The sequence below is a fragment of the Vulpes vulpes genome, chromosome 7, assembly GCF_048418805.1.
Source record: "Vulpes vulpes isolate BD-2025 chromosome 7, VulVul3, whole genome shotgun sequence".
NCBI lineage: Eukaryota > Metazoa > Chordata > Mammalia > Carnivora > Canidae > Vulpes > Vulpes vulpes.
In genome coordinates, this window is record NC_132786.1 from 29743994 (window position 1) to 29770658 (window position 26665).

Genomic DNA, 26665 nt, shown 5'->3' on the forward strand with positions numbered 1-26665 from the left:
AACAGGCTTACACTGATGTCTCACTTTCTTCCTTTAATTCTAAAAGTCATTTTGCTCAAGAGAAGGGAAATGCATTACACACATGCAAGAGCCATAGCCAGACTGCTCTTGCTGTTCATGACCTTTTTCCAATACTTTCTTGAGGTAGGAAATGCTATAAGGAGCTGTGGTGTTTTCTTTGGAGGCTTGTTTGGTCAGATGTTCTATGGTTTCCACTTGCATGAATGTCAGAGTGGCCTTTGCAGTTGGGGCAGCATCACTCTGGAAATAGATGAGGCATAGAAAGCAGAGCTGGGGAGAGCAAAGGAAGGATTCTGATCATAAGATTAGAAGATGCTGTAGCTACTGGGAGAGAGGGCTCTTTTTCAGGCAGTTAAAGAATTTAATCTCAGCTTTGATATTTATTAATGGTGAGTATTGGCTTGGTTAATTAACCTCTCTGAGCCTCAGGTAAGAGATACTAGGATCCATCTTATTGGGTTGTTGTGAGAACGAATTAAAATAATACCTGCTCAGTGCCTGAAACATATTAAATATTTGCAAAATATTAGCCATTTTATATTATTCAGGTGAGTTGGAATCTCTGCTCCCTCCATTCATTACGCTGCAACTTTGCACACACCTTTGTGAGTCTCAGTCCTAAACTGCACCTACTTCCTAAAGCTGCTGCATAATTAAATGGGTTCATGAGAAGTTTTATGACTTGTCAGAGCTCAGAGCACTGCTTCAATAAAATCTCTAAATAACCATTTATGGGGAAGGAGTATTGAAAAAGTGAGCAAAGACAAGCCAAACTGGTTCAGAGTTGTCTTTGCCATCCTGTGGATGATCTCAGATAGTCAATCTGGTCTCTTTCAACACTCTCCTCCTCATCATGAACGCTTTAAGCGTTGGACTTTATCAGGGCTCAATCTTTTGGCTTCTTGCTACTTTCACTTCCCAAGTGGTCTTATCTAGCTTCGTTGATTTAAAAAGCAACTATATTAAGACAATTTAAAAGCATACACTTTTACCTGGACCTCTCCTTTATGGTCCAGACTCATGTATTCAACCACCTACTTACAGATATCACCACCGGAATGAGCATGTCCCAAACTGAGCTCCCAACTTCCCCTCTCTTTTGCCTAATTTGTTCCTCCTACAGCCTTCCTCATCAGAGAAAATGGTAACTCCTTCCTTTCAGTGAACCAGGCCAAAACCTTAGTGTCATCTTCAACTGATCTTATTCTCTCCCTTCTGCATGCAATCCAATAGCAGATCCTGTCTACTTTACCTTCAGTCATGTTCACAACTGAACATTTCTCAGCACCTCTGCTGCTTCCACTCTAGTCCAAGCTAGCATCCTGGATTGTGGGATAGCTTCTTTAATACTTTCCTGGCTTCCAGGCCTGTTCTCAGATCATCTATTTTTCACTTAGAAGATAGATCAGTGATTCAAACTTAAGACAGATCGTGTCATTTTTATCCAGACTTGCTACTACTGACTTTCTCTCTCAGAAAGGAGCCAACAAGCTCTGACCTGATCTGGTCTTTTGCTATCACTTCTATCTTTTGCATTCTCCCCCGTGTGTATTCCATTGCAGTGACACTGGCCTCGATGCAACAATTCCTCCATGACAAGCATGCTCCAACCTCAGAGTCATTGCAATTTTTGTTCCTTTTGTTTGGAATAAATATCTAGGTGGTTTAGTTCTCACTTCCTTCAGATACCTGCTCGAGTGTCACTTAGAAGTGTGGCATTCCCAGATCATAATAAATAAGAAACTTCAGCTACCATCCCTATCTCTCCCTGATGTCCTGTGTCCTACTTTGCATTTTCCCACATCACTTATTGTTGTAACATATAATATATGACACTTACTTTAATTATATTAATTTATGCATTATCTGGATTATATCATTAAAATGTAAGCTCCATGGGAATGAAGTTGCTGTTTTGTTTTATTGCACCATATCTACAACTAGGAACTGTGCCTGGCACATGGTAAGCACTCACTAAATAGTTGATGACTGAATGAGTGAAAAAAATATCACTCCATAATTCCATATTATATGTCTAGAATATGTAGACCCAAAAGTTTGTCTAGAAAGGACCTAGCAGCCAGCTCTAAAGAGCTCAGATGCTCAAAAGGCCAGGAGACATCAATCAATCTCTTTTTGGTGCCTCACATGAAGAGGATGTGTTAAAGCCACATTGAAGGTGATAGGGAAAACATCAGCACATAAGTCCAAAAAGATCAAATAAGGGGACCTACTTTGAAAACCCATGTTCTCCACCTATGATGAGATTAGTCTGAGGATGGGAAGTAGGATTTCTCTGACTAGACCAAGGACTGCTCCCGTGTACTCTCAGGCCTAAACTACTGTTGGTAAAAGAAAGGAATTAGTTTCCTTTCAAATCTCTGTAGGCAAGGTTATTTTTAGTCTTTCTTATAGCATATTTCTAAGAAACCTAAGAGGAAATGTAAACAGAAAGAAAAAAATAAAGAAGTGAAGTGACATTTTCCACAGGGGCTGATGACTTCCCTGGAAATTTAATGTGAGAGGGAAATAAAAAGAATATGTTTAATCTACAGATGATGAAACTCTCCCAAATAAATTTTTCTTAAAAAAGTAAATGAAAACAACAAATCAAACATAGGACAAACCAAGAATATGGGAGTAGATTTCGATTTTTCAAGACAAGTCTTGGGAATTCTCAACAGTCTAGATGATTTTAGTCATCCACACTTATCAATAAATTTAAGATGTACTGATATTCCGATGTAGTTGTGCTACATGGGAAATATTTTTGAGAATCAGGCAGAGGGGAGACATTCATGTAGATCAAGATAAAATGCATCACTGACCCAGAACTTATTTTAATGAAAACAATATGCCCTTGCAGTGACCATTTCATCATGATGGGTAGAATTTTAAAAATATTGCCCCAAGGGCAGCCCCGGTGGCTCAGCGGCTTAGCGCCACCTACAGCCCCGCGGCGAGATCCTGAAGACCCGGGATCGAGTCCCACGTCAGGCTCCCTGCATGGAGCCTGCTTCTCCCTCTGCCTGTGTCTCTGCCTCTCTCTCTCTCTCTCTCTCTCTCTCTCTCTCTCTCTCTCTCCCCTCTCTGTGTATTCTCATGAATAAATAAATAAAATCTTTTAAAAAAATATTGCCCCAAGATTTCTGTTCTAGTTCCTAGAATTCTTCATATTATAAGCTCTCATGCCTATCGATATGATATACAGCAGGGCAAAAGAGACTTTGCAGATGTAATTAAGATTACTAATCAGTTGACCTTAGTACAGGGAGTTTTCTGCATCATCTCAGTGGGCCCAACCTAATCACATAAGACCTTAAAAGCAGAGTTTTCCTCTGGCTAGTGGGCAGAAGGAGAATTCGGAGAGATTTAAGTGCTAGAAGGATTGGAAGCTCCATGGTTGCATTGCAGGATACCATGTGGCAAGGAAAACAGGAGGCCTCCTATCCGACAGCCAGCAAGGACACAGAGCCCTCAGTTTCAAAACCACAAAAAAATTTGCTTTTACCACAAACCTGAATGAGTTTAGAAGCAAATGACTCTTCAGACTCTCCTGACAATGGCTCACCCCAGCAGATAGCTTGACCTCAGCATTTTGAGACCCTAAGCAGAAAACCAAGCTGAGTTTGCCTGGCCTTCTGACCTACAGAAATGTGAGAAAATAAATGTGTGTTGTTTTAAACTGCTGTTTTAACTTGTGGCAATTTGTTATGCAATAGTGGAAGACTAACACAAATACAAATTTGACAGCAAAGTGAAACACAGCGGATTTTCCAGAATTAAGTACTTCTTAATTCCGGTCTATTTAAAATGTTTTAAAAAATGACCCTTTGTTCTCCAATTCTACCAAAACCTATCTGCATGTTTTGCTTAACAATTGTTGCTGGAATCACTGTTGTATAAACAAATCTTTTGTCTTAACTCTGAGCACATGCAAAATGCACAGAGAGCAAGAAGAGTTCTAAGGATAGATAATCTCTTTGGAGAGGATTTTGGGACTGAGTAGGCATACAGCAGAAATCTGAACTCTGAGAAACACCCCCAATTCCATTCTGCACCCTTCTCCATTTTTCTTGTTTCCTTATAAATCAGGTACCCATCACTCTCCAGTTATTTTCTGGAGACCTTCTGGCTTCCACTCTCTGAGCCCTACTGAGGCCACACTGGCCTCCCCTTTGAGTGTCTCACACTCCAGACCTACTCAATCTAGAGAAAGTACTGAGTTCATGTTGTCATTCCCTTTTTGCACCAATGTAATATACCACTAAATCTACTGATAAATCAGCAAATCTATGGTTTTGGTATTGGATTTTTCTCTGATTACTTTCAGGCACAGCTTCAGATTCTTTCTGTCAATAGCACTTCAGCATCTCCTCATTATCAAGATGGAACACGAGGTGAGTTCTATTTCACATTTTTCACCTCATTCATTCACTATTTTTGTTTTTCCCTATTCACCATTAAAAAATAAAACAAATACACTTAATTTCTCTCAATTAATATGAATAGGAAAGCAATTTGATTAAAACATGTCAAGATAGAACTAATGTATTTAAAGGAAGAAATGTATCTAAGGGTAGAGTTCTGTAACTGGAGAAATGACAGGCTATGTGACAAAAGAAGAGACCTGCAAATAGAACAAATGGCTTGGGGTAGCTCTTCTAGGAACATTAGAAGAAAGCTTTTAAACCACTTTCTATGCTCTCATCTGCCTTGGTAACAAGGGGAAGCAATTGGATATAAATGATCGAGCTTTGTGGTTACATACTGGCTTTTTTTTCCTACCACTGAGATGGGATTCTAAGTGAATACAAATGAATCTAATATGATGGTCTAAGGAAAATTATTACAAGCTTAAATATTCAACCTTCAGTGTCATTTGTCATGCAGGTGGTACCCCACCTCTTTTATCCAAGGGTGGATCCAAATGATCACTTTGCTAGCAAGGGTTTCTTGGTGTGTTTCTTGCCATAGGAAGCTCCCATCTCCTCTCAGAAATTTGGCATAAGCTACAGAGGCCTCATGCAGGAAAACAATTGAACTTTACTTACCCAGAGAGAAAGATCCGGATGACTGCATAAAATATGTCTGGATCAACATAATCTGGAGAAGCAATCAAAATGTGAACTTTACTACAGGCAAAGAAAGCAATTGGTTGCATGTGCTTGGGTCCTGCGGCTCTCCTGGGGCCATCTTCTCTATCTGATCTTTGTGGAAACCTGGAAGGAAGGCCATAGCAGGAGGGGGATGGAATGTTCTCTTCTGTGGTCCCTCACTGGCACTTACAGAATATTAAACTGTTCCAAATGCTCCTCTCTTCTATTTGTGGCACTTCCCTTTCCTGAACTTCATAACAACAGAAGGAGTGGTCAAGGTCATTTTTAAAATTAATCTTTTAAACAGACATGATATTTGAGAGAACGTAGGAAGTAGTAAGAAGAAACATAGAGAAAAAGAGTCACCTTTCTCAAGGCTTTCACAAGAGAGGAAAACTAAAGTCATCAATGCTCAAGCAAAGTTCCGTACACGCAACGAAGGACAGAGGAGGTGAGAGTGTCTCACGCAGGGGTTGCCACACCAGGGCCTGCATGGGTTGTATAGCTCCCTTTGTAGCTGCATTCCATAGTCTAATCAGCTAGTTTTGCCTCTAAGCCAATGCGTGGGGGTAATGGATTCCACTAGTTTATTAACTTACATTTAAAGAAACGTGTCCTCACATTTGCACTACATTTCTTTTCATTAACTTTTAAAGATTGTTCCTTCTTCACATAATGGGGCCCCTCTGTGACCTGGCATGTTTCTATTACCTGGATTCCTGTCTATGTTTCCTTGTTTCTCTTTGAGAACAAAACAAAACAAAACAAAAAACAGGGGTGCCTCAGTGGCTCAGTCAGTTAAGTGTCTGCCTTCGGCTCAGGTCATGATGTCGAGGTCCTGGGAGCAAGTCCCATGTGGGGCTCCCTGCTTGGTGGGGAGTCTGCTTCTTTCTCCCTCTTTGCCTCTCCCCCCGCTTGTGTGCTGTCTCTCTATCAAATAAATAAATAAATAAATAAAATTTTTAAAACAATGCAAAATACCCCCAAAACGTCTTTTTTTATTAGACCCAGATAATGTCATCTCTATACCATCAGTTCCCTTTTCTACCATCTTACCTAGTCTCAGTTTCTCTATCTCTATGTTTTCTGAAGCCCTATGGGCTCAGGTAACTCATAGCTTCCTTTAGCCTCAGGGATTTCCAGTGCTCTGCTCTTCTGGGACAATGTCCCATGTGCTGCACTTTTATTTGGGCCCTGTTTTTATAGCTTTCCCATCTGGTGCTCTGTTCCCACAAAAATATTAAGTATTATGTAGAAATTTTGCTGAAGCAGTAATGACCAGCAAAATTTTAATATTTTATCCTTGAAAGTAAAATTAGCCAATAGATATAAAATAACTTCAGTGTAAAAATATTGTCAATAAATGTAAGAAAAGTCCATTTATTATATAACAGACAAAAAATTAGCTAATTAAGAATGGGAAGAAGAGGATCATTGGATGGCTCAGTGGTTTGGCACCTGCCTTCCGCCCAGGGCGTGATCCTGGAGACCCGGGATGGAGTCCCACGTCGGGCTCCCTGCATGGAGCCTGCTTCTCCCTCTGCCTGTTTCTCTGCCTGTTTCTCTCTCTGTGTCACTCATGAATAAATAAATAAAATCTTTAAAAAAAGAAAAAAAAAAGAATGGGAAGAACATCTTTGAACTGATAAATCCACTGAAAGCCTACTGTACATTTTGTACTTGATACTGAAAGATTAAAAATAAGTATTTTAAAATGTGGAACAAACAAGGATCAGCCCTTCTGTTCAACATGATGTTAGGAATCCAAGCCAGAAAAATAATAAAAAAATATTTAAAGAAATAAAAGTTATAAGTATTATAAATGAAAGAGTAAAACATGATTCTCAAATAATATGATTTCAACATAGGAAACCCAAATGATTTGCAAATAATTACTAGAATTAATAAGAGTGTTTATCAAGGTCCTAGATCCAAGGTTAATAGTTAAATGTCAATTTCATTCCATAAACCAGCAATATATAGTCGGGAGTTAGTTAAATCAAAAGATACCATATTCACTAGAAAAAAAATGTAAAGCAACTATGAAAAAATCAAAAGATATCAAAGTGTCTGACTTCGAATGAAATTAAAGAAAATTCAAGAAATTAAAGGAAAAAATCTGTGTACGTTGATGGACAAGAAAACTCAGTATCAATATCAAAGAGAAGAAATGTATCTAAAAAAGAGTTCTCTATGTGGATAAATTTTAGTCAGCAGACAGCAACATGAAGGCATGATTTGGAGTGGCTTGCCCAACAACCTTAGTCGGTGTTTCTGTGCTATTCTCTGATTCTCCACACCCTTGATCATGAGACAGAAAGACTGCATATAATATCAGAATCATGATATCTTTCTCCAAATTAATGTATGGATTTAATGTAAAGTGAGCAAAATTTTTAACAGATTTTTTTCAGTGCAATTTGAGAAAAGCTGATTCTAGCAGTTTACATGAAAGGCGAAGGGTCGAAAATAGTACAGGCACTCCTGGAAAAGCAGGCCAAGACAAGGGGGTTTTCTTCATTTGAAATGAGAAATACTATGAAGCTATAGTTCTTAAGACAAATGATATTCCTGTTGGGGAAGACAGACAATGAAAGAGAATAGAAAACCTGGTAACAGAGCCAGTCATTTCATAAAGTCTGATATAAGACAGTGCCAATATTGCAGATTAAGGATTATTCAATGAAAGTAAATTAAATTTATTTCCTATGTCGCATTACATATAGATAATAATTATGTGAATTAAGGACTAAAATGTAAAAGACAAAACAACAATTTCAGGAGAAAATGCAGGAAAATATACTTATGACCTACCACTATGCCTTTTTTTTTTTAATTTTTTATTTATTTATGATAGTCACAGAGAGAGAGAGAGAGGCAGAGACATAGGCAGGAGAAGCAGGCTCCATGCACCGGGAGCCCGACGTGGGATTCGATCCCGGGTCTCCAGGATCATGCCCTGGGCCAAAGGCAGGCGCCAAACCGCTGCACCACCCAGGGATCCCTGACCTACCACTATGAAACAAAATCTTAGGCAAGACTTCCTAAAACATAGACTTGGCAAAAGAAAGGATAGATACTTTGACTATATTTAAATTTAAAAGTTCCACTTTCAAAAGTCCTAAGACAAACCACAATATTTGCGACGCACTAGCTAACAAGAAGCAGGCCACCAGGATGTACAAAAAAACGTACAAAAAGATAAGAGGCCATTACAAATATAAGGAAACATCTGCATTCACCAAAGGGACAAGAGTGGTGAGCAGCAACAAGCATGCACATGCTCACACGTGCGCACGGAAGAGCCCTGCACTCGAATCGGAGAATGTAGGGATGAGGTCATCCTCATGGTGGAGTAACAGCTTTCCACTGTCTGCCCCACCAAGAACACTGGTTTAGACGATCACACACAGACAAGAGCGTCTTTGCGAACATCCAGGAATTGGCTTAAGTTCCAGCACACCCCTGGGCAACAAGATCGGGAACTGGATACATCGAAGAAGGTAAGAACATTTTGTTTTGTACATTTCAGTCCGCACGGTGGCAGCAGCTCAGGGCCCAGAGACTTTCTAGGGCTGTGATTTTTCCCATATGAGCGAGCGCCTGGTGTCCCCAACTGTATAGGAATCCTGCCAAGCCGACCCGTTTCTTTCTCACCCCATCCAGGACGTGGAGGCATGCCACACAACTGGGGAGACTGGGCATGGGGAGGAGTTAGCAGCTTGCCATGTAGGGCTCTTGTGTGTGTGGGGGGGGGGGGCATTAAAGGGAGGCAGATTATACCAGTCACCTCACAGATCCTGTTAAGAAACCCTCCCATGACATTCTGAGCATGCTTCCCCCGAAGATTATGTGGGACCCAGGAAATTTGACAAAAATCCCCTACCCCTCCAGGAGCAGAGCAGGACTAACTCCATTTTGTGCTGCACCGGCCACATCCTGTGCCCCCACACGACCTGCTTATTGCTTAGGGCGCTGCGCCACCCTAGTCAAGCCCAGGGCACACCCTAATCGGAAATCGGCTCAGTGATAGGCCAGCTCAAATGGATACTATAGGTAAAATGTAATTCAATCGGCCACCTGCATGTGGACCTACATGACTGCAACTTTCTGCGTATCCCATGGGCCACTGGCCCCTATAAAGCTGCTACACCTCTTAGTCTGGGGGTCCAAGGCCCTGCTCCGTTGTGTCAGGTATACTTGGACCCAAGCTCAAGCTTGTAAATAAACCCTCATGTGTTTGCATTGGTGTCGGCTCCTTGGTGGTTTCTCGGATTCACAATCTCGGGCACAATTACCCCAACTAGCACCAGGACCCCTCTGCTTGTAGGGTCTCACCCACTCTGTGGCCAGCTCTGTGTGCACTCCTGTAGGCCGAAAGAGTGAGTCTTTACTGATGATTAGTGAGCCCATGCAGCAAACTGGTTGATTCTGTGGGATTGGGAGAAAGAGCACAAATTTGAGTCTTGAACACTGCCCTAGGGAAGGCAAATGGAAGGCGGTCAGCCCCTCGCCTGGCTTTGCAGGATCAAGAGAAGGCACACACAATTAAAACTGGGTGACAGGCACTGAGGGGGGCACTTGATGGGATGAACACTGGGTGCTATACACATAGTATAAGACAAATCGAACTCCAATAAAAAAAAAATATATACAAAAATAAAATAAAATAAAACTTCTGCCACAAGAGGGGGCAAGTAGTATGGAGATGGCATATCCACAGCCTTCCGGGAAAGCCTCTGAATCCCTACCAGGGCTGATGGAAGGTATTTCCTTCCAATATTTGAAGAATACCTCTTCAAATATTTCTTGCAGCAATGCAAAGATTCACAGAACATTAAAAAAATCAAGGAAATATGACACTACCAAAGGAACAAAATAACTTTTTGTAGGTGATCCAAAAGAAATGCAGACCTATGATGTGCCTGATAAAATTAATTCAAAATATCTGTCTTAAGGATGCTAAGTGAACTATAAGAAAACACAGAAAGACAAATCGAGAAAATCAAGAGAATGACACATGAATAAAATGAGAACTATAACAGAGAGATAAAAATCATAAAAAAGAAACAGACTACTAGGAAATATATTTTGGAGAATGACTCTGAACACCATTCAGAAAATACCAAGTAGAGAACCTACTGCTCTGTTACCATGGGGCTGGTAAGGTAGGAGAACCATGGTTCTGGTTTCTGGGTGTAATGTGGGCACATTTTAGCTAAGAAGGGCAGTTCCTACAAGACGACACAGAGGCTCCAAGAACACACCCAAGTTATGATCCCTCCTTTCCCTTCCATGGTGGCTTCTGAGTAGAGCAGGGAAAAAGGCACCAAGGACTCTACATCTTCTGCCCGGAGGGCCAACCACAGGTCCGTTTAACACCTGGCCAGACACCTTCCAGTGTTTCTGTTGTTGTGTTCAGCAAAACACAAAATACTGTGGTCAAGCATCCTTCTCTTTTAAATCCAAGTGAATCTCTAGAGAAATATAACATCTGCTTCTGATTTGTTTACACTGATAATAATTTTGTGTCAGAAGCATTGTTTTTCTTTTGTTTGGAAAAAACCTGAGGGAACTTGCTTTTACATTTTTCAGGGGTAGGGATTTAGATTTTATATTGAGAAGTAGTATTTACACAAAGCAAAACCAGGAAAGCCTTGCTTTGGATCAGTGCTGTAAAACCACAGACACTGAATTACTGTAGTGTTTTGACCTTACATTAACAACATTCATCCTGTCCCACTTGGAGAAGTGACAGCAGGTGTTGTGTTACCAACACCTGCGATGAAGCATTGTAGATGCATAATCGAACCATACATCTGATGCCCACGACCACTAAACTGTGACTTTTTCGTGTAATTACAACTGTCAAAGCCATATACTTCTGGATGTCTTATCATCATCTTAAGCATGACAGGTCTCAAAGCAAGTTCATCATCCTCCCTCAGAGCCCCTGTTTACTTTGAAAACAATCAACCCATCAGGCCGAACTCAATTCAGTCTTCCGAGTGGCACATCTTTGCCAGAGGCATCGTGATCTTTTCTAACCAGCTGTAAAATCACGTTAGCTTCCTGGACACGTCCTCCTGCCTCTGATGGTACCTACCCTCTGCCAGTCCTTGGTCCCCACCCCTGATGTTGGTCTTGTCGGTCTCTTCTGTTGCTATGACGCTCTAGCCCCTTCCCCTTTCCCCAGACTTGGTAGCATTGTTGGCAGGCTGTAAGCAGCTCTATGCCCTTGGATGAAACCTGGGCTTAAATCTGAAGTGTCAGTCGGAGCCAATCAGACAGAAGGTGAATAGAAAAAAATGTATGAAACAGAAGGAAGAGTGTAAACAAGCCTTGAGGGTGAAGAAAGTTGTAGAGAGCAAGATGGGGTCTCTCAGGTCAAGCAGGGGCCTGTGCCAAGCAATGACTAAGCAGGTAAGGGTACTGCTCCTGGGAGGTGTCCTGGGGACCCAGGCCTGACCACACGCAGAACCAGGGGGTCTGCAGGAGCCCGAGACTGATTCAATCCCTTTATTACGGGGAGGACTTGGGCCGCGAACTGTCAGCATCCTCAGACGTGACCCCTCTGTGTCTGACCACTTTCAAAGGGCAGCGGCTGCCGAAGGCTCTGCCGGTCGATCCCCAGGTCTCCGACAGGAGATCCCCGAGGCCCTGCCCCGCGGGAACAGCAGAAGCGCCAAGGGCCGGCCCGACCCGGACCCCCCGGACCGAGGCCCCGTCTCAGCTGCGCGCCCACAGACTGACTCCGGGTGTGGTCACCGCTTCTGTTACCTCGTTTGTCGTGTGACTTGCCTTCTGTTCCGCTCTGCGTGCATGGAAGAAGCCACGTTTAGTCACCTGGTGAGTGGTTGACTTTGGGATCTCGAGCCTGCTCTATAATTATGATTGACTTTGCTTTATTACTGAATGAAGCTGACGTTGTGGAAAGGCACAACTCGTGTGCACCTTCAGAACGTGCTCAGGACAAAAATTCTTTTTGGGAACTAAAATCTAGTATTAGAAAGAACAAGTGGTGTCAAATAAAGATAAATTGAAATTAAAATATTCTGGGCTCAGACCATGCTGAATGTTGCAGAAAGGATTAAAGATTTTGTTTGGCCTTTTCTTTTTTTTTTTAATTTTTATTTATTTATGATAGGCACACAGTGAGAGAGAGAGGCAGAGACACAGGCAGAGGGAGAAGCAGGCTCCATGCACCGAGAGCCCGATGTGGGACTCAATCCCAGGTCTCCAGGATCGCGCCCTGGGCCAAAGGCAGGTGCTAAACCGCTGCGCCACCCAGGGATCCCTTGTTTGGCCTTTTCTTTAGAATAATGGGGGCAGTCCGGGTGGCTCAGCGGTTTAGCACTGCCTTCAGCCTAGGGCATGATCCAGGGGACCGGGGATCCAGTCCCGCATTAGGCTTCCAGCACGGAGCCTGCTTCTCCCTCTGCCTGTGTCTCTGCCTCTCTCTCTCTCTCTCTGTCTCTCACGAATAAATAAAATCTTAAAAAAAAAAAAGAAGAAGAAGAAGAAGAAGAAGAAGAAGAAGAATGGATAAACTAGTGCATGCAATAGGAATGTAGTGTGATGGGCATATGTAATTTAAAATTTTCTAGTGGTCATATTTCAAAAGGTAAAAAAAGCTGGCAAAATTAATACCAATACTGCATTTTAGTTAACTCACAATAATCCAAAATATTTTCATTTCAAAAGATAATATAAAAACTATTAATAAGTTTTTAGTAATAAATTTTTGAAATTTTCTGTATATGCTTACAGACTTAAGATTTATTTTACACTTGGGGCACCTATGTAGCTCAGTTAGTTAAGCCACTGACTTTTGATTTCAACCTCAGGCCCTGATCTCAGGGTCGGGAAATCAATCCCAGAGTCCAGCTTCCCACTAATTGCAGAGTCTGCTTATCCTTTTCCCTCTGCTCTTCCCCAAGCTCTCTCTCTCTCTCCAACAGATAAGTAAGTAAAATATTTTAAAAATTTATTTTAAGCTTACTACATTTCAATTTGGATGCTTAATTTTCAATAGTTAAGTTGAAAACCGAAAATACGACCTATTCCATAATAGGGCTGTGTTTAACAAAAAACTATTTTACATTGATTATATTTTTAAATTTTAATTTCATTTGTTTAAACAGGATTCAAATTTAGTTCCCCAGTCACACTGATCACATTTCAAGTGTTCAATAGCCACATGTGGCTAGAGGCTACCTTACTGCAATGTGCCAGGAGAGAAGAGTTTGAGGAGTAAGGGCCTACACTTCAGGCTTCCGTGTAGAGAATGAATTAGACTAGGTAAAGGGCAGATGAAAGACAGGATGGGAAAAGGTCACTACAGAGTCCTGGCAAGTGATAATGAAAGCCAGTTCCAGAGCAAGTGATGGAAACAGAGATAAAGGAAAGGATGCCAACGATACTCCAGAAAGAGACTTTCATTTGGGGGCAATAGGGTACTATCTCACTTGGACTTATCCTTCCACTAAAAACAATCTGAAAAGAGGGATAAGAGAAGCAAATATCTTAAAGGCATCAAGAAGCTGAAGAAATAGCAAGGAACTGCCAAGCAAAAATTTAAGGGAAAGCAGGAACCTAGGAAGGGAGAACAGAAAATTAGAGTGGCAAAAGCACTTTTCCCTGAAGGCATTTGCCAATCCAGGTACACCTGGGCTTGGTTTTGGTGGCTTCTCTGTATGATACGGGCCATTAGTAAGACCCTGATCCCAGCCATAGTGAGGAATTTTACAGGATACCCTGCTCATATTAATCTGGGGTTCCCAACTACCTATATCTTAATATCACTGTGCATCTAGCTGCCACCCCCCTGTTGCTTGCCCTAGGAGACAAAATTGGGGGTATCTTGGCATTTTTTTTTTCACATTTTCAGCCCAAGTTTAGTTCCCTGATTAGTACATGGGCCCTCACTTGCTGAGCTTGGTTCAAGATGGTCCAGAATTTTAATGTCCCCAAGAACCAGGAAGAATTGAATACAAATATTTCTTTACCCCAGTTTCAAAAGACTGCCTACAAACAATGTTTCAAGGACAATGAACAATACCTAGGGGAAAAAAAAGGCAAAAAAAGCAATCATAGACACAAGAAAACATGACAGCCAGCAATGAGAATCAATAGGAAAAAAGAAATAACAAGAAGGAAACAGAATCAAGTTTCCAGTATTAGAATCATCACATACAAATTATAAAATGGATACACATAGTATGTTGAAGAAAAACAAAAGCAAGCTTGAAAATGTCTACAAGGAATAGAAAATTGTAAAAAAATAACAGGTTAGAAATTAATAAAATATGTTTTGGAAAGGAGACAATAAAATAACCTATTTGACATATGTATCTGGCAGCAGATCAGAAGCTGTTGAAAACTAATTAATTAGATCATAAGAATTAATCCAGAATGAAGCACAGAGAAATAAAGAGATGAGGAAAAAACAGCAAGACGTTAAGAGAATGGAGGATAGTGGACCAAGGTCTAACTTTAATCACAGTTGCAGTAGGATGACAGAGGACAGTGAGGTCCTGTCCCATCATATTCTACAACCTTTGAGGATTTAATGGATGAGGACTTTCCAGAATGATGAATCATATCAATTAAAGAAGCATAATGAAGCCTACATGTCATAAACAGAACAACGGAAAGACTGACCCATAAAGAAAAAGTCACAAACAGACAAGAAAAAGATAGGTTAGGTTGCCCCAAACAAGTAACAGACTGACATGTAGCTTCCCAATAGTGACAACAGAAGCCAAAAGATGTTGGACTTATCTACTCGACATCTAAAAGAATATAGCTGTTAGCAAAAATATTCTAAAGGAATGGGAGTGAAACGGCAATTTGCAGATGAGAGAGTTTGCCAGCAGCAGGTCCTCACTAGAGGAAATCTTTGTGGTAAAAGAAATGTGCGTAATGGAGTGATGGGCAAGACAAAAAGTTATTAATATGTAAGCAAATCTGAGTGAATCTTGACCATATGCAACAATAATTATCATTGTAGATTTTTGGATATTTTTGATGTTCGATGTGCAATGTATATTCTCTCTTGTTTGCCTTAAAACATCTTCTGCGAAGACTTATGGAACTATTTATTATATTTGGGGTTTTGTAGGCATGCTTCTAGATTTGATGCACTGACATAATAAAATTGGAATTAAAGTAAAATATGGTGGCTCAGGTGACTAGGGTATACTCGGGTTATTGTGTGTAACTAATCCACGAGTGAAGACAACTTTAGAAATATTATCCCATGGTACTTAGTATAGAAGAATTCCAGTGTTAATTCTTTTCCAATTGGTTTTATTTTTTAGTTTATTTTTTCAAAGGTTAAGGACCATTTTTATTACTAGCAGGCTTTTATCACCAGTAGGCTGTTCTGACTGTAATTACCTCCTTCAGACCAAACAGGATATTCAGGAGCCTTTATCACAAATTCTTTTATACAAATGTCAAAAATGCTTTCAACAAATCTAAGAGTGTTCTAATCACACACCACTTTTAAACTTCAATTTAAGATAACAAAAATGAAAACAAGAACTGTGTTTCCAGTTGGCTTTAGACAAAATAAATTTTCAAATCAGGAAGAAAAATTCTTTAGACAGAATTAAGTGGGCCAATTGTCAGATGGAGATAGTAGTAGAGGTTTACCATTTAGCACCGATTCACTGATAAAGAATCCTGCTTTAAACACATATCAAACTGTTAGAAGGAAACAGTTTGACTCCTTGTTATACTATTTAAAGGAAAAATTCTTACACCAGTCAGTCAAGGAGAAGCTAGAAATTGTGTTGATTCAGAAGGAAATACAAAGCAAAAATCTCCATGGTTTCTTGGAGAGAAATTTATCCCTCAGCTTTTCTAAGGAGGAAATTAATTCTTAAAAACAAGAGCTGTAAAGAAACATGCCAGAAGTCACGCCAGTGTAATCTGGATGCTTGGAAATCCGAACATATTTTAGTCTTCCAGCTGAACACAACACTCAGAGCTGGTTGAGTTCTCTACAAATCACCAAGAAAAGGGAAGCTGGCCATGGATTCTGCCGGTGCACAGTGCTGACATGCAGCAGGCAGTGCGTGGTGAGGTGGGCACAGTCTATCTGTGTGGTGCTGTTACAGACTTCTGCCTTAAGAAGAGTCAGGCTATGAAAACAGAGTAATCTGGTTTTATTTCCCAACCCATGCTGAGGACTTATGTAAGGCAGGACTTAACGTAAGGTAGAAGTCACATGTGGGCTGAGCAAAGGCCTAGTGACAGCATGTGGTCCTCAGAAAAGCAAACTGCAGGCTTACAATAAAGAGTACCTTCTCCTCTGCCATGGGCATGTTTTCAGGCTATCCTGCCTAGCAGTGAGATATTTAGGGAGGAAGGGAGTACAGCACACAACTCTTGCTAAAGTTAAGCTCAAAAAGAAATAATTTTTTGGTGAGCTCCATCTGGTTGGAAAAAGCAGGGGGAAGCTCTATTGATCTTGCAGAAAAAAGTCATTAACTATAAGCCAGACACAGTGACTAGGAAATTTGTGTCATTCTGTAAACCTTGCAGAGTCTAGTATTTGTCATTTTTATAATTTCATTTTTCTGTTTACTATAGCTGCAAAACAAACCACTCAAAAGTTAGTGGCATAAAACAGCCAGTATATTACACTTGTGGCCTCTGTGGGTTAGAAATTTGGACAGAACACAGAGGATGGCTTTTCTCTGCTTCGTAGTGTTTGGGTCCTAAGGTGGGAAGACTTGAAGACAGGATGATCTGAAGTTGGGAACTTGGAATCATCCAAGGGGGCTCATTCACTCCTGGGCCAAGAGCCAACTGGAGCGCCTACATTTGGGCTCCCTGTGTGGTCTGACAGCCTCATTCACAGCATGGTGGCCTCAGGGTGCGTTGTATTTTTATGTGGTGACTCAGTATCCAGGGTGGCGGTTGAATCACCTTCTCTAGCCTTGCCCAAGAACCCATGCAGGGTCACTTCTACTGCATGTTATTGATTATAGGCATGTCACCAGCCCACCAACATCACAAGCAAGGACACAGACCACAGGCATGTCAAAGGAGCACTGTAAAGGAGTCTATGGCATGGAGGATGCTGTGGCCCTCTTTGGAAAATGCAGTCGATCTATTCCACTGCAGTGACCGCAGGTAAAACCTTTAAAATAAATTATGTCTGTGTGCAATAATTTGCCTTTCAGGAAAACAAAGCAAGTAGCCCTGGTACCTCCCCAGGCCATCAGACTCCTTGCAGAGGATAATCAAGAGAGTGCTGGGGCTGGCCTGGGCTGAAGAAAAGAGCTCTAGGAAGCCTGCGATGGACATGGCTGTTCAATCTCACTGCCGCAGGCACTGTGACAGGCACGCAGGCCTCCCATGAGCTTCTAGACTACTTGCTTTCACTCATTCATTTGTCCTGGTCTTGCTATCCTGAGTAATAAACTCAGGGTCACTCGGCAAGGTGAAAATCCACATCACTCAATTTGGAGAGCTTGTTTGGCAAGAGACCTACTGATGTGATCAGGAGGGCTTTAAAATTAAAATTCAGGGAAATAGAGGAAATGTGATTCTGAAATATAAAGCAGGAAGTTGAAAATAATGTATTATGCCTATGATACACAATGCTGTGACTTCAGATGGACTTCCACTAGTGCAGAGAGTCTGAGATGACAAGTAAATTTACTCCTTTAATAACAGGCAGTAAAGCTGGGCACCACCTGATGTTCCCCCTTGCTCCTTCCCTTCCTCCCTCCTGTCCTGTTTCCCAGAAACCTCTCCTTTCCTGGACTCCCTCCATCTGTCAGTGAAGCAAGTATTCAGGGAAACTGATACTTATTTTATTATCCCCGGTTAAACAGATCACACCCCTCTCCCACACCTTCCTTAAATACACACTAGTTACATTTTCTAAATGCTTGTGATAGAGGAAGTTGAAGAACTACAGTCATCAGAACAATATATCATCAAACAAAGGGAGGGTGGGCCACATAACTGGCCACACCGTGATAACATCCCTAAACTAGACCCAGAGGAGGAGCACTGGAAAGGCCCTCAGATAAGGCCCAAAGCCAAGGTCCAGCATCTCAGGTCCCACTTAAGAACAAAGACTAAAAGAAGCTTTAGAGAGTGTAAGGATACACTCCCTCACGCCCTAATTCCACCCTTGCAGTAACCTTGGATAGAGGCTGTACCACCAGTATTGTGTGCTCCACTTCTCCCTCCCCAGTTTCATGCAAGACCGCCACATGCAAAGAAATACATGGCCAATGAGAAGTGGAAGCCATCGAATCACAAGATAATATAAAGAAGGATAAAACCAGAAGAAAATCTCTGCAGAGAGATCATTTTCCAGTAGCATGAATAGCAGTTGGTGGCCTTAAGAAAAAGCTAATGCACCAGCACCATCTTGTGGATGTCGCCAAACCTCCAGGCCCTTTTGTCCCAGGCAGAGCCCTCAGTCTTCAAGAGCCTCTTACTGTGCATTTGTCCTAAGGTTCTGGTGATGTCCTGAATGGAGAGTCTCAGTTGCTGCAGGGCTCGGAGCAGGGAGTTGTCGCTGTGCTGCAGGATGGCATTCACGGCCTGAACAAGTGCCTGAAGAGGAGATTCGTTTCACTCAGTTCATTAGCATTCAGTCTGTTGAGAGGGAGTGAGCAGCAGTGCTGTGGGAACCTGGAGGAAGGGGCCCTTCTGACTGCTGGACTGCTTGGCAGGGCTCCCTGATTGGGGGGGGGGCATTCCTACCCTAAGGGGCTGTGAGGTCTTCTTGAGAGCCAGAATCTCCTTAATCCATAGTTAAGTCTTTCTGGATCTTTCCCATTGGCTGCTACTTCTTGTAACTCTCAAGGGCATAACCATATCCATTTTGTTCCTTCTTTTGTATTTATCTCACATTATGATCATTTCTACTTCTACTCGTTCTTCCTGTGATCTTGAACTAGGGCACTCTCACTCCTGAGTGCTGGTGTACATAAAATCAGACAGATTCTGTAGATTCCTTAGCGTCAGAGCCTCCTCCACCAGGAAGCCTTCCTTGTCTCTGGAGGTCTCCAGGTTACTGAAGCTATATTTGGGATACTTTACTCTGTAGCTCTCAATGAACTAAACACAAGAATGAGAAGTTAAGTAACCGTATAGTTTCAATTTTGAGAGGGAAAGAGGGATGCTAAAAGAATTGTACCACAATCTGGTCACTCTCCTAAGGACTCAGGAAACGCTCAAAGTATGCTTACTTGGGAAGGCAGCAGTGAGGAAAGACATAGATCTCACTTAAATATCTTTGGGCAAGGCACAAAATCTCTAGTGGATCACCTGCCACTCCACCTTCCTTTTCCTTTGCTTTACACCTGACCTTTCAGGTACCAGCCTGACCCCAGTAGGAATTCAAGTTTGTAATACCCTGGGGCTAGGAAATCTCAATGAAGATTCATTGTCCTCTGAGGCTTTGCAAAAACAGTTCTCTGGGGCAGGAATACTACTCCCCACCCCCCATTCCCACCTCCTGATTAGGTCCTGTACTTCACGGGGATTTTAGCTCCAGCTCCCATTTTCCTTTGCCTGACCCTGCAATCTTCTCATGAAACACTGCCTTTGTTGTTGTTGTTGTTACCCTATACATCATCAGTCTATCTTCCTTCACTGCATGGTGATCTGCAGAGGCCAGAACAGTGCCTTTCTTGTTCCCCCAGACATGCTTACTCAGAACTAGGCTTGTCTGTTGAATGGATGAACAGTCATTCCAAGTTTTATGGTAGTTGAGAAACAGGAGTTATCTCCGTGGGTGGGCTAGTACTCAGACCTCTTTTCTCAGACATAAACCAAATAGGACAAGGCCTGTGCTCATCTATATTGATTAGTTCACCATAGGGAAAGGGACTTGGTGGGAAGTAAAGCTCACGCGAATAACTCAATACGTTAAAAAAAAAAAGTGTTCTGAAAAAAATACCATAATCCCAGGTACTGCAGCTTTCTCCACCAAAACAGTCACCAGTATAAAGCCACGCAGGCTCTCTCCCCCAGGAAGTGAGACAATGATGTCCAAGTTCCTTGGAAAGGAAATGACCACATGGTTAGTGAGGTTTGGTCACTGTGAAGCGCATTGTCCATAGGCCACTCAGAGTCTGGCACCTGCGAGAGCAAGGGGACTCTGAAAGAAACCCTCTGGTCTCCATAGAACAGCCCTGGGGAGGAGCATCCACCTCCACCATGTTCAGGAATGAAAGAGAGCAGGTCTATTCCAGCCCACATTCACCAGACCTGAGGACTCTAAGTCTAGCATGGCCCTGATTGTCCTAGTTCATAATCCCTGCGGGTCAGCTGAAGCGTTAAGTGAGCAGGTACTTCTGATCCTCCACAAGGCCAATCTGGGGCCCATCACACCATTCCTGTCAGGAGCAGAGAGTCTTAGAGCTGTAGTGACCACAGAGAGTAGCTAATTCCATACTCCTGTTTCAAATATGAAACTATGACCCAAAGAAGCAAAATGGTTTCCCCAGAGTCATGCAGCTAATTAGTCACAGGAAGAGGACAGGACTATATCATAATTCAGGCTCGTGCTCTTTCTCATCAGTGACTTCCCCCACCTCCCAAGTGCTGTATTAGAATAGAAGGAAGCAGGAAGACTGTTAGGCAGGGATCAATTTTAAATGACCAGTTATCACATAGATTCAAAGATCCCAGAAGTCAATCCAGTTTATAAAACCTAAAATCTCACTCCATAAATCACTTCTGCCTCTAACATTTTAAGCATGGCAAGAGATGAAAAACACAAAGGAAAAATAAGTCAGGAACTCCATTGTGCAGCAGAGTTACACTAGTGTGGAAAGTGGTGTCTTTACCCTTCCACCTTTTGTCTTCTGATCTACAGCTATTACACTGAACCCCTTCTGGAGCTGAGGTTTGGCGATGGGAGTGGCAATGCCGATTTAGAGGCTAATTTTGCTCTCTGGGGAAAGAGGAGACTATGGATGTCTGGACCAGACCTGTCCCACAAGCTCTAGTCTTTTTCCCTTCCTTCCTTCCTTCCTTCCTTCCTTCCTTCCTTCCTTCCTTCCTTCCTTCCTTCCTTTCTTTCTTTCTTCTTCCTTTCTTCTCTCTCTCTATTTCTTTCTCTTTCTTTCTTTCTTTTTTCTTTCTTTCTCTTTCTTTTTTTCTCCTTCCTTCCTTCCTTCCTTCCTTCCTTCCTGTATAGCACTTTACTTGTTTCATTACACCCAGATTGGAAAATATAGTAAAGAAAGTTGTTAATCCCTTAATCCTTATAAAGCAGAGGCACCACTGTTAATTTTTGGACTGTTATTTTTGGCACATTTCCTTCCAGTTTTTTTTTCAGGCATTTTTAGATAGTTTAGATACTACATATAAAATTTGGTATGCTTTCTTTTTTGTATATTTGTAAGCTTTTAGTTAGTATGGATTCTAAAGTTTCTGAGAACTTACCTGATTTCCAGGGATCTAATCAAATTTCAGTATTGATGGCCACAAAGAGAAAAAGAAAACAAAAGAACAAATCAGCTTGTAAACCAGATGTGCCTTTTGTAGTCCCACACACACATACTTTTGTGTGCAAATGCACCTGCAGCATGCACACATCCATGCACACATTCATTTTTCTCCTATTAATTTCTCTCACATCAATTTCATTATCAGACCAACCAAAGAACCTAGAAAGGAAGAAGGGAGAAGTTTTCCTGTCTTGTAAGACCTCTCTTTCCTCTTCGTGTGACAAAGAGTGAGCTAAATCCCAACTCATACATAAGCCCTAGACCATTTAGCCTGTGGCCATCATCATAAATTATCTTCTTACTCTTACAGATTTGTAATTGGCACAAACCCACATTTCTGTTATGACTCTTCTACTCTTACTCACCTTTAGCTCATACTATAAATCAAGTTTTACCCCCTCACCGATCTGTTCCTGATTTTTAAAGACTGTACTGATATCGGTTCTTTGAAATTCTTATGGGCTATTGTTTGTGTCACTCTTTGACATTTATTCACTCTTATTCTTTAACCCTGTCAGTGCACTCTGCTTCCATGTCTTCCATTTGTTCATAGCACTTAGCTCTATGCTAGGCATATTAAAAGACTCCAAAAGTTAATTATCAAGAATCCTGAGCCCAGGACTGTGTCTGCATCTCTGGGATGCAGCCCTGAGTCCTCACTGACTGGGCAATTAGCTCCTGGTTGTATTTTTGATTTAATCATTCTGGTCCAGAAATTTTTTTTTCCCCTTCAAACTTTCCTGCTTTTCTCTTTCTGAATCAGAAATCCAATTTATTCAATGTTCAGTGCCTTGACCAGAATCATTTCTGCACATATATTATTTCTTTCTGTCAAAACTCTGAGTCATATTTAGCAGCTCTTCGTGAGAATATTGGTCACCAATTTTGTTATGAAAGCAGAATCGATCAAAGATTATAATTAATAATTATATAATTATAATTCATAATTAAGGAAAATGTGTAGTCCTCTAGAACAGATTCCCATCATCTCCTCTGGCAATACTGTGGTTAGCCACAAACCTCATGCTGAGTTTTTCTTCCTATCTCACCTAAATGTCCCTAGCTATTTTAAGTCACAAAGCACTATTCTTGAAATAAATTTGGCTGTGATAATGAAGTTCAAGAGAAATTAAATACTTCTCTTCCACTCCATTGCTTATTAAAAACTCATGCTACTTCTTCTTTAGACTAATGCCTACATACATTCCCAGGCCAACCTTCAGAGAATTGATGCCAGCTAGATAGAAGAAATAACATTCATCAAATTCTCAATGCAACTTATCTAGAGCCCTACTCTTAATTCACCCATAATCATTCATGTATGAACACTGTATCATCATCACTTAATGAAGTCAATGGTCCTAGTTTGATGCAAATGAAAGCATGTTAGGGAATAGCAGATAATTTGGTGAGGAAGAATGAGTGAAGTCTAATTATGCAGAGCTTGAAGGTCAAGTTGAGAAATTCAGGTTGGATGTGGAAGCATATGAGAAAAATGTAGCCTGTACCAATGTATTCACAGTGAAAATGCTGGGAGTTTTGATTTTTGAGCTTGTGTTCAGGTTCATCCTTCTTTGGAACCATAAATAGGAATAAATAAATATGAGCATCTTTAATCGCAAATAGCTGAAAAAGCCAGGGCCTTTACTATAAGGAAAATAAAAGTCACAGGACTGGCCTTTACTCAGTTTCAATCTGTTCAAATCCAAAGCTCTCACTGCTCATCTTACCTCTCTGGATTCCTAGTGGTCCAGTTTGTCAGCACCAGGTCTGCGTGGGCCAGGATAGGAGGGAGCCCCAAGTTCCTGGAGACTTCGACAAAAGGAAGGGCAAGATTTCTTGGTAGAACCTTATAGATATAAATCCAGACAATTAGGATAGTCTAGAAAGAATACAGCAGAGGAAGTGGTCATGGTTTCTCTCTATTCCAACAACCCTGTGGTAGAGAAATGACCATAAAACTGGGATGATCTGAGTGATCCATAAACACACACCTAGTCTCATATGTTTTCTGTTTACCATCTAGTGGATATATTGTGTATAAGTACAAGCTGAAATATATATGAATATTACAAAGTGGGGGCACACACACACACATATTTGGAAAAAATAATCTCTGAAAATTGACTGCAAAGAAGGGCATCACCAAATGTTCACCACCATGTTTGAACACGAACTGTGGACTGAGTTGATGAGCAGTGGGAAAAGAATCTCTATTTCTATATCTATCTACTTATCTATAGACAGGGACAACTACATAAATATGTTGATATATCTGTGTGTATAAAACTACAAGCATATATATACACACATATGAGTGTGTGTTCATGTGTCAATTGGAAAGAGGAATGTGGAGGATAGAACTCTTCATCCTGCGTAGCAACTAACTCTATTCATCACCTCATAAGTTAAACCCAGTAATAACTTCAAGTAAGTCACCTCAAGACAGTTCCCATTCAACGTCTAAATTATCTGAGGACCACTCTAAAGAAACTTATCTGCCCACAAGTCCAGAAAAACAATTCAGATCTATGGGAAACAAGGGGGCAGAGGTCTCTTTGCTGTGAACAGGGCTAAATTAGATCCAAAAGAACGTTCTTATGCTCCCTATATCCCACTTTTATTTTTATTTCTCCCTAAGATAAAAGTGTCTAATTAAGAAGGCCCATGTCTGCCTTAGCTTTCCCTTAGATTTTTAGATTAGGCTTGGAAAAGAACTGTCTTTTTAGGTAGAAAACAATAAAGAACTTTAAAGATTCTTAAAATTCAAACTTAAGTTTACCTTCCCTTGGAAACCAGGGGATGAGAAGAGTAGTGAAGATATGAGGTGTCCATTTAGGTGAAAAGTTAAAAAATGAGATGCAGAGAAAGTCAGAGATGCTCTGAGGCCATGGGCAGGGGGCTCCATGGTGGTCTGGAAGTATGCCGTGGACACACCATGAAGCTAGAGGCTTCCTCTCCTGTCACCCTTCTCTAACACCTCCTCCCAGTCTAGGGTATGGTTTGGAGAACACAAGGGGGAGGGAAGCCCAGTGGGATATTCTGTAGTGTGCCTAGATTTTAAGTTTTGTTATATAAGATGCACACTTTTAAAAAATAAAATGTACTAACATTTAAAAACTCTGAGGCAACTGTATTACCTTCCTTTTGTCTCCTTCCTCATGTTCCTTTCTTTTTCTCATGGGGAATTTCCTGTGTTTACTTGAAAGAAAAGAGGCTGGATCAATTAAGCAAACAAAATAGGCAGGGGTTGTTCAGTGAACCATGAAGTGCTGGAACAATGCTAAGGCCAATTCCTGGAAAAGGGAAACTTCTGCAAAATGAAAAGGAGTAGTGCTTTTTACTGCAGTTAGTAGAACTCAGAGACTTCATGTCTCAAGGCTCAGGTTGAAATCATGAAAGGTTAAGCAAAGATTCAGAAGAGATTTAAATAAATTATTAAGAAGCCACTAATCAGTAGAAATAAAGTAGTATTAAAAATTAAAATTATCCTTGTTAATGTCAGTGAGTCCCTCTAGGGAAAGAAGTTTATGTTGGTGAATGGGAAGGTCTGAGCATGGCCTTGCGTTCTACACTCACTTGCTATCTGACCTTGGACAAGGACTTTATCTTCTGTAGTCTTCAACGGTCTGTAAAATGGACACAGGGGAGTTTTATTTACCTTATGGGATTGTGAAAATCAAGAGATAATATATGTGCATATACATATAAAATGCGGTCAAACGTAAGCTATCATTAAGTATTTTATGAGACCTCAGTTCTTGCCCTCAAATGCATTGTTAAGCATTACTGCCAGAAAGAAAATAGATGTGAAAAACTAATGAAAGGGAGAAATGGCTACAAGTTCTAAAAAAAACAAAAAAAACAAAAAAAACTTCTTAGGGAGAAAAGCTGTCTCATGTAAGTGGGCCATTTGCCCTTCCTTCAGCTGATAGCCAGAGAAAAGAACAAGAAAGGACCTATTTTCCAGAAAAACAGTGTTGGGCCGAGCAGAGAGAGTGGATTCCAGGAGCAGCAGACTTGCCGATGACAAGGCAGGCCTCTATTTGCCCCTTACCTCTTTGGGTTGTGTCTGTCCTTCCTGCCACACGTAGCCCATAGTAATAAAGCTGAGAACCAAGTGAGCCAGGCGCTGTTCCCGGTAACTCTGGAGGCCCTGACAGCTGAGGAGGGGCATCTGTTCAAGAGAACACACATCATCAGTTGCAGTGGGCTTGGGCTTCTCTGCCCTGATGGGTTCTCCGTGTGTAGGGAACAGGTCATACTCTAGTGCAGGAGCACCCACACCCATCCCTCCGCCCAACACCCCGGCTGCTACAGTATTGCCTATTCCAGGCAGCATTGTTCCTGAAGTACCCAACCACTCCGTCCAGGCTCCCAAATTGTGCCAGCCACGGTCAAGTGCCCTGATCGCTCAGAGTGTCCACCAGAACCAGTTCCCCAAACTGGGATGGTTTATTTCGAGGGTTGCACCATAGCAACGCTACCCATCAAGGCACCTTTGCCTCCTTGGCCTCGTCTAAGCCGAGAGCAAGCCTGCAGCCCCCGCGATACTCAAACGGCTTAATTCTGAAGTACAAAAACAAGTTGGAAATTCGACCAAATCCCTGGCTGGGGGGGGGGGGGGGGGGAGGCAATTGGTGTGAACGGCCAAAGGGTCGTGCAGTCCTTGCTTGAACTCCTCCCATGAGCCTGGCTGGGGTTTGTACCTCTCCATGCCCTTTTCTTCTTGGAAATGTCATGAAAGCCACATCCTGCACAGAAGTTAATGGTTGACGGCTCTGCCGAAACAATAACCAGGTTCTCGCTTTTGCCTGGACGGCCTTGCCCGTGGAGGTGGACACACCAGTGAGCCCGGCCCCCCGGCGCGCCCCTCCCCCACCGCTGCTCCGCTCCTTCCTCCGTGGCTCCCCAGCTCCACGGGGCCCTCAGGTGCCACAGCAGGTGGTGGAGGACGTCGTGTGTGTGTCCTAAGCTCCAGGCACCGTAGGAGCATCCTCAGGCCCGCCGCCCCTCGGCTCCTCCGGCTCAGAGCCAGCCCCCCCC

General features: G+C 41.8%; 1 protein-coding gene across 2 annotated transcripts in view; it reads right to left on the bottom strand.

Moving 5' to 3' along the window:
* Nucleotides 1–26665, bottom strand: part of IDO2 (indoleamine 2,3-dioxygenase 2) — a 56860-nt gene that overhangs the window by 3420 nt on the left and 26775 nt on the right. For both annotated transcript variants that reach the window (XM_072763472.1, XM_025993638.2), the window contains 6 exons: nt 25677–25796; nt 23350–23468; nt 21555–21569; nt 20062–20161; nt 18593–18710; nt 5076–5127 (listed from right to left, as the gene is read on the bottom strand). In XM_072763472.1, the coding sequence (XP_072619573.1) occupies nt 5076–5127; nt 18593–18710; nt 20062–20161; nt 21555–21569; nt 23350–23468; nt 25677–25796 (524 nt within the window). The remainder of the gene's footprint in view (nt 1–5075; nt 5128–18592; nt 18711–20061; nt 20162–21554; nt 21570–23349; nt 23469–25676; nt 25797–26665) is intronic.